General features: G+C 52.3%; 1 protein-coding gene across 1 annotated transcript; it reads right to left on the bottom strand.

The window, feature by feature from the left end:
- Positions 1–6,216: 6,216 nt before the first annotated feature.
- SERTAD1 (SERTA domain containing 1) lies at positions 6,217–9,132 on the bottom strand. The gene is made up of 2 exons (XM_019751306.2): positions 8,994–9,132; positions 6,217–7,273 (listed from the first exon to the last, which is right to left on the bottom strand). The coding sequence occupies exon 2, from the start codon at positions 7,271–7,273 to the stop codon at positions 6,557–6,559; it is 717 nt and encodes a 238-aa protein (XP_019606865.1). The 5' UTR covers positions 8,994–9,132; the 3' UTR covers positions 6,217–6,556.
- Between the last annotated feature and the right edge of the window lie 4,188 nt (positions 9,133–13,320).

Genomic DNA, 13,320 nt, shown 5'->3' with positions numbered 1-13,320 from the left:
TCTAAAACATAGATAGTAAAAGTGCCCAGCTCATGGGGTGCTTGTGAAGATTATATGAGTGAAAAAAAGAATTTTAAGTGCCTAGCACAGAGTGAGTGCTACTCAGAAGTATTTTGCATTATTATCCACACAAATCAGGGGACTGGCTAGACTTGTTAGGGGGCTTTTGCCCTGAGTGAAAACAGCAGGGAGCCCCACTTCCCTGCTTAATGGAGTTGCCATTTGAGGGAATACCTATCATATGCCAAATACTGTGTTGGGTACCCAAAGCTCTGCCCCTGGAATCAAGGGTATAAGGTGGGTAAATTATATCCAATTTTTAGCTATACAGCCAGGAGGTGGTAGAGCTGGGGTCCAACTCCAGTTCTGCTGGACCCCAAAGATGCTGCAACACTCTTCTGTCCCCTTCATATAACAGACAATGAGGCTCCCAGAGGGTAAGTGACACCAACGGTCACCTACAGCAGGTAATTGGTAGCACTGGGATTTGAATCCAGACCTGCCTGATTCCCAAACCAAGGCCTTCAGGCCTCACCCTGATACCCTGGCCCCCGGCCCCCAGCTTGCCCTGACTCACCAGGCCCCGGGGGACAACACAAGGAGCACAAGTACCCCCACATGCCCCTTGAGTCCACCCAGCCGCTGCCTCGGATGTTCGCAGCTCTCTGAGCCCAGGCCTGGGGCTGGGGCTGCAACGAAGCCAGGGATTACCCCCAAAATACGCGTCAGCAGCTTCTGCCCCATTGTCCAGCCCGGCAAGGCCACCAGGCCCTCTTCTTAGTTAGCACCCTTGTCCCTCACAGCAACTCAGTGGTCCTTCTGCAGACCCATCCCATTCTCTACACTGTGTGTTTAGGGCCTACTTCTAAGTGTATAAGGGACCAGAAACAGGTTGGCAGGATCCCAGAATGCTCAGGGCCTCCCCACTTCTCTCTGAAATGCCCCCTGCCCACTCTCAGCCACTGGGGAAGGAAGGAATGTGCTGAGCTCCACGAAAAGCCTTCCAGGCCTGGCAGCCAGCAAGTTCTGGGGTGTGGCCAGAACCCTCCTCCCAGGGAGGGGCGGAAGGGACAATGTGGTCAGGGCTACTGTTGGGTCTGAGGAGACCCTCACCTCATTGCAGTTCTCTCTCTTTCTCTGTCTCGCTCTCTCTGTTATATTCATTGATTCATTCAAACATTCATCTGTTCATTTATTCATTCAACAAACATTTACAAGCCCTTGGTGGCAGGCCCTTTACTGGGCACTAAGGGACACTGACAGACCTAAATGCACCATGGGGGACAGGCTCAGAATGAGATCCCTACAGGTAATATCTGAAGTCACACGAGGTTTGAGAGGGAACCAGGTAAAAAGGTACGGTAAACGCTACATGTGGAGGAATGAACGTGGGCAAAGCACCAGAGGGAAGAAGGGAGCAGTTCTTTATCCAATGTCAGCAGTCAATGAGTACTTGGTCTTGTGCCCAGCCCCATGCTGGATGGTGCTGAGGACACAGTATGACCAAGATAGCTGGGGCCTGCTTCCACAGAGTTCACAGTCCAACAGGGAGACAGACCCAGAATGGCCATGGTTGTGAAGGGGACTCAGGCAGAGCAGGTTGGTCAGGGCCTTGTTGGTGGAACCTGGGATATGTGCCTGCTCTGAGCTAGGAAGGAAACTCAGTGAAAACTTCCTGGAGGAGGGAACATGTGAGTCGAGACTTGAATGATCCATAAGAGCTAGCAATAGAGGAGGGAGGGGAACAGTTTTATGTGTAGAGGGCACAGCCTGTACAAAAAACCTGAATCCAAAGAGAGCTCAGCACATAGGAAATGTCCAAGAACTTGTCCTTGTTCATGTCTGTGTCACCAGGGCCAAACATGCCCCTTCCTTAGCATCTCTTTCTCTTTTATACATGTATTCACCAGCTATTCGCAGACACCCACCTCTTTTGTATCCATCCCTGGGCTGGGTGGTGCTGGGGACACAGCAGTGCTAGTGACTGTGCCCTCACAGGACTCACAGTTGAAGGGGGGCAGGCACTAAAGAAGTGATCGATGGAATGAGCGTATTATTACACACTGAGCTAAGTGCCATGAAAGACAGATCCAGGGGGACCTGGCACTCTGGTAATACGGGTTTAAGGTAGAGGAAACAGCCTGTATGTAAAAAGCCTTCTAGGCCTGGCAGCCAGCAAGTATGTATGTAAAGAGCCCCTTTGAGAAATTGGTGAATATGAGGGGAAGCTGAGGAGAGGCCCATGGTCTGCAGGGCCACCAGGAGGGGCTGAGACTGTCCTGAGGACCCTGGGTATCTATGGGAGACACAAAGTCAGAGCTGAGTTTTAGGTAGCTGAGGTAGAAAGGGTCTGACTGGAGGTCAGGCTGGAGTCGGGAAGAAAATCCACCCTGTCTGCTCAGGGTCAGACAGACGAGGGAGGCTGGTGCATGCTATTAGGTTGGTGCAAAAGTAATCGCGGTTTTCACAATTATTTTTAACCTTTTAAACCGCAATTACTTTTGCACAAACCTAATATCTTGTCTCTCTGTGTGTCTCAGAGGGCAGATATCCGTGCTTGTTCCCACCTCAGGGTACAAGCATTCAGTTTTTGCCACTAAGTAAGATGTTAGCTGTCAGTCTTCTGTAGCTGTCTTTTAGCAGGTGAAAGAAGTTGCTTTTCCTAGTTTGCAGTGAGTTGTTTTTGTCATGAATGGTATGTCCCTTTCTCTTTCTCTCTTTCTGTCTCTCTGTGTGTCTATGTCTAAATTCCTCCCTTTGTCTCTGTCTCCATGTCTGTCTCGTTCCCTCTATGTTTATTTCTCTTTCTCTGTCTGTCTCTCTGTGTCTCTTGTTTTCCCTCACCCAAGGGGGTGTGACCATGGGAAGTTGAGTTCAGGGGTTGGCACCAGTGTCCCGGTTCTGACCAAGGCCATCTCAATAAACACAGGACATCCTGCAGGGCTAGGGAAGGAGGTAGAAGCTTCTGCTCAGGGACCACGCTCACCCCACCCAGTCTGAGTGAAGCAGGAGCCAGGTCCCACCCAGTGCAGCCAATGGAAACTGATATCTCCCTCACGGCCCATTCTTAATGCTTGCTCCTGCCCCTGGCCCTCTCTACTGAGCTCCAGTTCCAGGGCCTAGCCACCTGGATGCCTCCCCCTGGGTGTCCCCCCACCTCCTTGCACCACTCTGTCCCTCTCTGGCCTCATTGTCAACTGCAGACCTGCTTCTCCTTCTGGTCACCATCCAAGTTGGCCCCACTGTCCCCCAGTCCCCTAGCTAGGTCTCTTCCTAGGCCCTCCTCCATCCCAGTTTATCATTCCCACAGCCAGTCCTCTCTAACGTCTCTCCCCTCCCCGTAGCTGCTCTGTTCCTTCCCAGCCTCCCCTCTGGGCTCCTGGGCTCGTTTCACCTTCCCACGACCATGTCCACCTGGCAGCCAGAAAGATCGCTTTACTGCTAGATCCCTTTACCCTAGTGCCTTCAGAGTGAAGTCTCTCATCCAACACCTTGTGTGCCCTGGCTCATGCCCACCCCTTCAGCCCCATCACTGACCTTACCACTTTCCCCCTCATTCTAGTCAAACCCAGCAGCTTACAGATACCTGAAAAGGTTGTAGGGTCCCTCACCTCCTAATCCTGGCACATGCTGTTCCCTCTTCCTAGAACACTCTTCCCTCAGAACAACAGCCCTTTGAGGTGGGTACTGTTAGTGTTCTGACTTAGAAATGAGGACCCTGAGGCCCAGAGAAGTTAAATACTTTGCTTAGGGTCACACAGCCACAGAATGGCAATGTTGAGGTTCAAACGCAGGTGGTCTGCTTTTCAAACAATTTCTGCTTTATAGTTCATTGTGTCAATAATCATTAACTAAGCATCATTATACTTCTGCACCTGGACTGCACACCCTAGGTGCTCAGTAAATGTTCATTGGGTGGGTGAATTGGACAGGGGTGGAAGGTGAGCCTTGAAAGGTGCAGGATTCAGATCCCAGAGGACTGGGATAAATTCTGAAGGCCCAGAGCAGGGGAGAAATGTGGTCAGATTTGCGATTGATATAGGGGCAGGCACACAGTAGATACACATACATTTTTTTTTCCTGAATGAGGGAAGGAAAAAAGGAAGGGGGGGAGGTAGGAGAAGGAAATCAAGGACAGAAAAGAAGTGCATGTGTGACGGGGGTCCCTGTGAGTGCCTATGGAGGGGAACTGGCCTGGGGAGTGTCGTGGTGGGAATACACAGAGGCTCTGTGAAAGGCAGCAGCAGTGCCAGAGCTGGCGGCTCAGCAAGGAATGGTGTGGGCCCTGGAATCTGCTGGCCTCCTGGGGTTGAGCCTGAAGGCGGAGGGGCACACCAGAGCCAGGGACCCTGCACAATCTTCCAGGGGTCGACATGGGGAGACTGGGGCAGGTCCTCAGGCATGAGCAGTTCATAAACCTGAGGGCAGCAGGGGGATGGGACCAGGGCTGATGTAGCCCATATGGTGCTTTTATACAAAAGGCATACCCCTTCCCCAAGGCACTTGATCTCCATCTGCTGGCAAACTGTCATAATAAATATGTAAATGCGTGGTGTCTGAGATATGTGTGGTAATCCCTTAAATATGGAGACTATGTGCAGTGCACAAACTGTGCAACTGTACGCAGAGGCTCTGGGGAGACGGGGCCATCTCTGGCCAAGCCGGCACAGAGGCAGATGGGAGCATCATTGACAGATGGGTTGGCTGTCTGCATCAGTAGGTATTACGATTATCCCCCAATTTGGCACCCAGAGACAGTAGGAACAGGCCCCCAGGGTGTTGTAAACAGAGCATTGCTGATCGGACACTGGGGACTCCTGAACCACTGGACAGATCTCCAAAGAATCTAAGGCAGTGGCATCATAGACCCCTAGACTGGGCACCAGGGGGCATTGCTGAGCTCCACCTAAACTCCCAAGGTCTGGGTCTGGGTCGAAACGGAATCTGAGTCCCATTGCCCAGGGGTTGGAGTCAGGCACCGGAAGACCTTCAGCTTGGACATCAGGTCCCGTCGGGTCATTTCCACTCCCCTCCCGGGGCCGCCTCATCTACCTCCAGAAATGGGTACGACTTCCTCTGCTCCTCCAGGAAGCTCCACTCTGCCCGCCCCTTCCCGGCCCGAGGGGCCCGCCCGGAGTTGCCGGCCTCCCCCAGTTCCACCCGGCTTCAGCCTCCCTTAAGCTTCCGGCCAGAGGGAAGGCGGTGGGGCCCAACGATCCTGGTGTCCCCGGTCGGCGTTTTCCCGTTCGAGGCCCAGCCGGCCCCTCAGGTCACCGTCCGGCCCTCAGCTCCTCCTTCTATCCCCCGCCCCTCCCCCACCAGCACCCTGGGCGCTGCCCTGCCCCCACAGCCGCCAGGAAGGACGCCGCCTGGGTCCCGTGCCAGGCCTCTGAGTGTGCGGCCCCTCCCAGCGGGGCCAGGAATGCGGCTGGACCGCGGGGGCGGCGCAGACACCCGGCGCTGAGGCCAGCCCTGTCATACAACACAGGCAGTCAGGCAGGTGGCCTCAGCTCGCCCGGGCCTGGGTTTCTTTTAGAAGGAAAGCAGAATAGCCTGCTGTTCAGTCAAGCCACCAAATCTAGTGGCTTTATTTCTGAGTCAGCCTCCAAGCAGCCCTATCCCCTGCCCAAATTGAGATTTGAAACCCGGAGTGAATTTTATTTTTTAAAACTTGCTGGAGTCTCCCTTTCTGTCACCATTTCCCTGGAGAAGCTGCCTCTCAATACTCCTTGGAGAGGCTCCATCCAGCCTTCAGCTTTATGCTCTTAGTTCTAGCTCATTCTGAAAGCTCCCTTTCCCCTCTCTCCTCAGCCCCCCTAGACTCCAGGCAATGACTAGATTTCCTTATTAAAAAGTGGCCTGGGCCCCTCTGCCACCACCACTACTATGATGTACAGGCACACCAGGGAAACCTGGCTGAATATGTTCTGGGGAGTTTTCTAGAGGGCCAGTTACCAGACCTAATTGTCTGCTTCTGAGACCAATAAAACTGTCAAGTTCATGGTTTGAAACCCACCTCAAGTGATGACTTCCTGGAGCCTCAGTGTGTCAACTGCAAAATGAGGATAATAAAAAAGCCCATCTTGTTATGAGGATTAAATGAGTTAACACATGTCAAGTGCTTAGAGGTATGCCGGATACACAGTCCACGGTCAATCAATGTTAGAGGTTATTATCTCACCCTCGCCTTAACCCAGAGACAAAGAAGCACACAGATTTAAGATTTCCCAGACCTGGTTTTTAATTTCATAAAACTGGTTGGGGTCTCTTCCCACATCTGGGAAAGAGTATCCCAGGCTAAGACCTCCGGGAAGTCAGTCCAGCACTGGGCCTGGTCCAATCACATTCCAGCCACCAGGCCCTATCATTCATGGAAGACTGATCCCAGACTCCTCCCATCAGCCTGAGACAAGGGGACGGAGGTGAAGCTGCCAGGGACTGACTGTCTCTCCGAAGCATCCCTCTCCGTTCTAGAGGAGCCAGCCATGTCTTTTCAAGGACAGTTGGTTCAGCCACCAGGCTGTTTGGTCACCAGACAAACATCGCAGTCCCGGGGTCAGCGCCCCGGCCCTGGTGGCCGCTCCAGTGCCTGTGTGCCCACCAGCACGTCCATGAGGTAGTCCAGCTCAGCCTCATCCAGCTCCGGAGGTTGCTCCTTGACCGGCCCATCCTCAGGCCCAGGTTTGAGGCCCTCAGAGGCTGGTGCCCAAAGTTCACTGTCATACATGGAGGTGTCAATGTCCTCAAACAGGCCCTCGAGCCCATCGTCCAGCAGACAGCCAGTAGCTGGGCCCAACAAATCCAAGGCACCCAGGCCAGGGGGGGCTCCCCCTGTGGGGCGGCCGGGTGGCCCCTCGTCTGCCAAGGGCTGGGGGGCCTGGCTTAAGCCCTCAATATGACTGAGGTCCTCCAGGAGGCTGGCCATGGAGGCTGAGAGGGCAGCGTCTGAACTTGCCAGCAAGTTGTCAGCCATGCCAGGGGCTGCAGGCACACTAGGCACAGGTGGCAGGGAGGCTGTGGGCACCATGGATGCCTGGATGCGCCGCAGCGTGTTCACTACCAGCACCAGGTGCCGCAAGTCTGGCTCACTCTGCCGCAGACTGTGATGAAGCTTGAGCACTGAAAGGTCAAAGAGGGAACTGGAGGCCACAGCCGGGGGTGCCTGTGCCACTGCTGGGTGGCTGGGATCCAGCCACCAGGCGTCCACTGCCAGGGCTTCCTTCTCCTCCTCCTCCTCCTCCCTCTTGCGCTTCAGGCCCTTGCTCAGCATCATCTGTGGGGAGACAAGTTATTGAGTTATGGAAAGCCAATGTTAAGTTCAAACCCTGGTTCTGACTACTGCTGCCTGTGTGATCTTGGGCAAGTCACTTATCCTCTCTGAACCTAGGCTTTCTTAGGAAAACTTTACTATATGAATGATAATAGTCTACTTCCTAGAGTTGTTTTAAGGAATATATGAGATAATATACAAAAACCACTACAACAGTGCCTGGTACATAGCAATTACTCTTATTCATAAGCACTATTATTATTATATTTATATTTCTTCAATGAACCATGTGAATTGTCCAGTATTCAACTTTTTTAACCTATAAAAACAGCTGTTTCACATAGTTTAATCTAATTTTATTGAGTATCTACTATGCATCAGACAATAAACAAATACAGGAAATGTACAGGTGGTGCTAGGAAGATACTAAAAGGTTCTGGGGAGTGGTCAGGGAAGGCTTCTCAGAGGAGATAACATTTGAGTTAAGCTCTCAAGCATGAGGAGTCAGCCATGGAAGAATGAGGGGAAAACAATCCTAGAAGAGAGAACCACAACAAAGGCAAAAAAAAGAGTTGGAGGCAGGATGAGCCTGAACTGAAAAAAGACCAGTGTGTGCCAATTATACCTTAAAAAAAAAAAGACCAGTGTGATCAGCGCAGAGTGGCAAGGTGGGGGTGGGGGGGTGGGAGGGGTGGAGAATAGGGAGAGGCAAGGAGTTTGGATTTTATTGAGTGTGGTGGGAAGTCATTCAGGAGTTTTGAGCAGGAAGGGGAGCGGTGCTGTGAATTGATTAGGTTTCCAGAAGCTCCTCCTTGGCTACTTCGAGGATGGTGGTCGGGGGGGTGTAGGGAGAAAGGGGAGGAGATCTATTCGGAGAGGCTACTGCACTCTTTGGAGCAATGACGGTGGCTTGGAGTAGAAGGTGGTAGTGGACATGGAAGGAAGTTGATCGATTCAGGATTTATTTGGGAGGCAGAGTGGACAGAGCTTGCCGGGAAATCCTGATGGGCACGGGAGTCACTGAGAAAAGTTTGAAGACCCACACTTTCCTTCGGGCGGTGTGTGTGTGGGGGTGTCCCTGGAGTTCTGGACCCCGGGCCCAAGCTTCTTTTTTGAGGAAGACAGCCTGCACGGTCCAGTCCCCGGGCCCTTGCCCAGCAGGACCTTAAGAGTGACTCCTCATACTATTCAGAACTGGGTCCTCGTCTCCTTCCCCGTAGACCCGAGAGTCCGGAACCGCAGGAATTCAGCCCCCACCCCCACTCTAACTCCGCCTCCCGTCCCCGCGCCCCCTAGTGGCCCCAAGCGGGCCTTCCCCCGGGGATTCCAGCCCCTCAGACCCCAGGACCCTGTACACCGCCCCGCGTCCTGGCTGTCGTTCCTGCCTGCCTCCCAGGGCAGTGCAGGCCGGGATCCCCTGTGGGCTGATTTGCCCTCTGGGCCTCCGTTCGCTACCGGAAGGCAGTGGAGGCGGCTCCTCCCGAAGCGGCGGCGGGGGCGGGTGAGTCACGCAGCCGGAGCCAGGGAGCCGGCGCCTCCGCCCCCTTCCCGGGCTGCGGCGTGATTCACCCGGCCCGGCCAAGGCGGGCGGCATTTAGAGGCCCGCGCGTCTCGATCCCGGACCGTCCTGGCACGCACCTGCCGGGCCCGGGGATCGAACCTCCCAAGGACTAAGCTACCGGTACCCCTTCATTCCCCAGGCCCCTTTCCTTCATTTACATACCCAGTTCACCAGCTGCCAATCAGAACGAAGAGGGAGCCACCCGCAGCCAATCAGGAAGCGGCGGCGGCAGCATCACTTGCTAGCTCTCCTTCGGCAACCAGCGCCTGGGTCGCGAGACGTAGTTCTGACTACAGCGCACGACTCCAGGCTCCTGACTCCTCTTAGGTACCGCCCACTACCGTAGCGGCCCCGCCCTACACCCAGGGATTGGCCCTGGACGGTGATGGGCGGAGCCTGTAGGGGGCAGGTTTGAAGGGAGGGAAGGCTGTGTTCAGGGCGCATGCCCGAGCTCCTGCGTAAGGGTAGGATAGAAGGTAGGTGGCTCTTTGCTCTGGCAGGTTGTGGCAGGGAGGGGGTTTTTGCTTATCAAGGTGCAGGACACTCACACCAACGCATGCGCTTGCCAAACTCAGCATTTGAGCTTCTTACACACCCAGCCCCAACAGGGGTCTACACTCTAGGCCAGATAGGCCTGGGTTCAAATTCTGACTCATCACTCACTTAATGTGTGACCCTGGAAAAACGCTTGACCTCTCAACCACACGTAGTCTGTTAAATGGGGATCTTCTTGCCTACCTCTTGAGTTAGGAAAATTAAAATAAGATCGTATCTGTAAGAGCACTATACTAGACTCGGCAAATTCTGGGCAGTTGGACTCAACTGTGGGAGTCAAAAGATGGGAGTGGGGGGGATGCCACTGGGGTCGTATATTGGGCGCCATTCCCTAAGTAGTTGAGTGACCTTGAGCAAAGATTTTAGTCCCTTAGAGTCTCGGTTTTCTCATCTTTATTAAAATGGAGATAGCATCTGATGCAGAAGATTGATTTAAGGATTAAATTGAACAATTTGTGCAAAATGCTCAAAGTGGTGCACAATGTGTCCTTTTGTTAGTAGTAATAGCTGTTGTAGTGACAGAACAGACACTGAGTTCAAGGGGGAGCATGTGGGATGGGGTATAAGTAGACAGGAGTTTAATACTTGTCTGATAGACTGAAAATGGGACTTATCTTCTTCAAGTAGAGTAGCTCATTTGCTAACTCTACTGGAGCTGTGGGAAGAACTGTTAGTTGTGAATAACACTCCTGGCCAAAGTAAGTGCTCAAAAGGTGCAAACTATACCATGCAGCATTACTTACAATTGCCAAAATATCGGAGCAACCTAGGTTTCCATCAATAGACGACTGGATAAAGAGGATGTGGTACATATTGTCAGTGTAAGAATGTTCAAACCTGTAGATAATTTTTATGAGTTTATTTGAGCCAAACCGACAACATGCTAGGAAGCAAGATCTCAAATGCTCCAGCAAATGACAGTTTTGCAGCGTCTGTTATGCATTTGGAATTAAATATGGAATATTTCTTCATCTTTTCTAAGTGCTTGAAATCTTTCATAATAAAAAGAGGGTAAAATGATCATTAGAGCCAGGCCCATGCTAGGAAAATTAAAATTATTTCCCCCACAGCCTATCTTGTTGGTCAGGGAAAAGGAAGCACAGTCTCCAAGAGGCTTGCTCCACATCGTACGTGGAAGAAGAGCTCACAAGAGTCATTTGATTAACATGTTCAAGTATTTATTGACCGCCTACTATGTGGTAGTACACTGTTGTAAATGATGGGGTACACTGGATAAGCCCCACAGGGTCTCACTTCTTATGGATTAGGGGAGGGGTGGAAAGAGAAAAGAAATATGAAAAGAGGTGACATGGAGTAGAGACTTGGTGAAATGAGAGAGGTAGTAAGGCTCTAGGAAGGGTCCAGCCAGAAGGAAGGGCCAGTGTGAAGGTCGGCTTGTGGGCGTGTGCTGGAGGCTAGTGTAGTTGGTCCGTATGCTGTCGGCAGCAGGTCAGAGACGTTTTTAGGCCCTTCTGAGTACGCTACGGACCTTTGTTTTTCATTCTGGGTGGGATAAGAAGACCCTGGAAGATTAATAAATGAGGAAGATAATCTCTGCCTCCGTTCAGTGACTTGAAGAAAACAAAATAGGATGTGATTGATAGAGAGGCTTGGGGAGAAGTGTCTGTAGCCAGGGTGGTCCCGAGGCCCGAGGAGGTGACGTTGAAGCTGAGACTAGAAAGTGGAGAAGGATCCTGAAAGAAATTCAAAGAGCTGGGGGAAGGGAGAAGGAGAGAGGCCGGGCCTTAGGAAGTGAAACTAGTAGCGAAGCTACCGGGCCCAGCAGTCCTGGGGAGGAGCCTCAGCCAGCTGAGAAGGGAGGGGGCATAGGGGGAGCGCCCCGCCCCAGCCGGCTGCCCCACCCGGCCTCTGGGGAGGGAGGAGGCGCCGGGCCGGCTCCCGACTGCCGCCGCCTCTGGGTATCCCGCCCAGAGCGAGCACAGGGCAGAGGGTGGGCAGCGGAGAGAGACCGGGCCTCCCTGGCTGTGCCCTGAGGTGGCCGCGGCCCATCCTCCACCGAAGGACAGCGGGGGAGGGCAGGTTGGGGAACGTGGACTCTGCCCTCGGGACCCAGTTCTCTCTGCCGGGCCAGCCTTTCCACTTCTCTCGCCAGTTCTTGAACACGGCAGGAGCTCGCTCTCTCTGAGCCTCAGTTTCTTCATCTGGAAAGTGGGGGTGCTCCTCATACTGGCCTCACTGTGGTTATCTTTAGAGCAGGCAAGGAGAGCCTATTTAAACATGAGTCATGTCTTACCTCCCCCTCCCCCCCCAACACCCTCCTATGGCTCCCATTTCACTCAGTGTGAAGTTCAGGTCCTCCCTGTGGGACTCCCTTAGACCTTACATGATTTGGACCCCTCAGCACTTTCAGCTCCTCTCCTACTACTCTTCCCTCTTTCTTGCTCACTCTGCTCCAGCCACACTGACCTCCACACCCTCTCAAATGCTCCACACCTCGGAACCTTTACCCTGGCTGTTCTTTCTGCCAGGATGTCCCCTCACAGATTCATCTGGCTCACTTCTCACCTCCTTCAGGTCTTTATTCCAATGTCACCTTGTCACTGAGGCCTTCTTTAGCCATTCCATCTACATAGCGACACCCCCTCATCACATTCCTGCTTTCTTTTTCTCTACAGCATTTATTTGTTACTTACTTTTTGTGTTTATTTCAGCCTCCCCCCACTGTGATGCTATATGAGAGCAGGAACTGTTTTACTCACATGCATGGAAGAGTGCCAGGCCCACAGTAAGCCCTCAATAAATTTGAGCAATTATTGGAATCCTCGGTGTGTATTAGGCCCCCTTTTACACACTTTGTACAGTCGCTTAATGAGGCAGGTAATACTCCACATCTTGATGTTGGGACATGCTGGTGTGTTTGAAGGATGGCAGAGAATAGTGTGGCTGGAGCATGGGAGTGATGGGGCATGGGGGAGATGAGTACAGAGAGGTGGCAGGGAGGGTTGGCCATGGCGAGATCAGTTCATTTTTTCAACAAGAGCAAAAGTGAACTTTGAGTGCCCACCTGTGTCATGCATAGTTCTACTCACTGGGGGATACAGCTGGGCTAAGACCGAAGAAACCCCTTCCTCTCAGTTTCCAATAAATCAAGAGGCAACCATAAACAGGTAATAATTTGAGATTGAATAGGTGCTACTATGAAAATCAAACAGAATGTGATGGGGTGGTAGTGCATCTGGACATGCTGAGCTAGGAAAGGCAGGGGAGGCCACTGAGAAGGGGATAGTTGGATTGGTGAAGCTATGGGGGAAATGTCTTCTGGGGAATTGACAGCAAGTGAAAAGGCCCAGGGACAAAATTAGGTTGGGGTCAAAGGAGACCAATGTGGCTGGAGGTGAGTAAGGGACAGTGGGAGACTAAACTGAGGAGCAAGGATCAGGTCTCAAAGGCCTTGGTAAAGTTGGGATTTTATTCTGAGTAGGAGAAGTCACTGTAAGTTTTAAGTAGGAAAAAGACATGATCCAGTGGGCATCCATATTGAGATGTGGAACTTATGTGCCTTCTTGAGATCCTCTTTACCACCTCCTCTTTCTTGATTGGCACCTACCTGTTAAGTTACCCCCCTGCTTTCAGACTTAGATGCAATGCCCCTCTAAGAGTGAGAATCTGGCTTTGAGCCAGAAAGCACAGGCAAAATCCCCCTCCTTTTCCTGCCTGTGGACTACGCCAAGGTGTGGTTCCTCCTTGCAACACTTCCAGAAAAGTCCCTAAAGCGTAGTCACCTGCTGCCATGTCCTCAAGTCTTTGTGGAGGCATAGCCAGTACAGCAGCAAAAACATAACTTTAGCCTGGCTCTACTACCTAACCAGGTTTTCTTTTTTTTTTTTCCTTTTCTTTTTTTTTAAAGATTTTATTGGGGAAGGGGAACAGGATTTTATTGGGGAACAGTGTGTACTTCTAGGCCTTTTTTCCA

Source organism: Rhinolophus sinicus, linkage group LG11, assembly GCF_036562045.2.
Source record: "Rhinolophus sinicus isolate RSC01 linkage group LG11, ASM3656204v1, whole genome shotgun sequence".
NCBI classification, from domain to species: domain Eukaryota; kingdom Metazoa; phylum Chordata; class Mammalia; order Chiroptera; family Rhinolophidae; genus Rhinolophus; species Rhinolophus sinicus.
The sequence above is the reverse complement of the archived record's forward strand: the minus strand, read 5'-3'. Positions and strand labels throughout refer to the sequence as shown.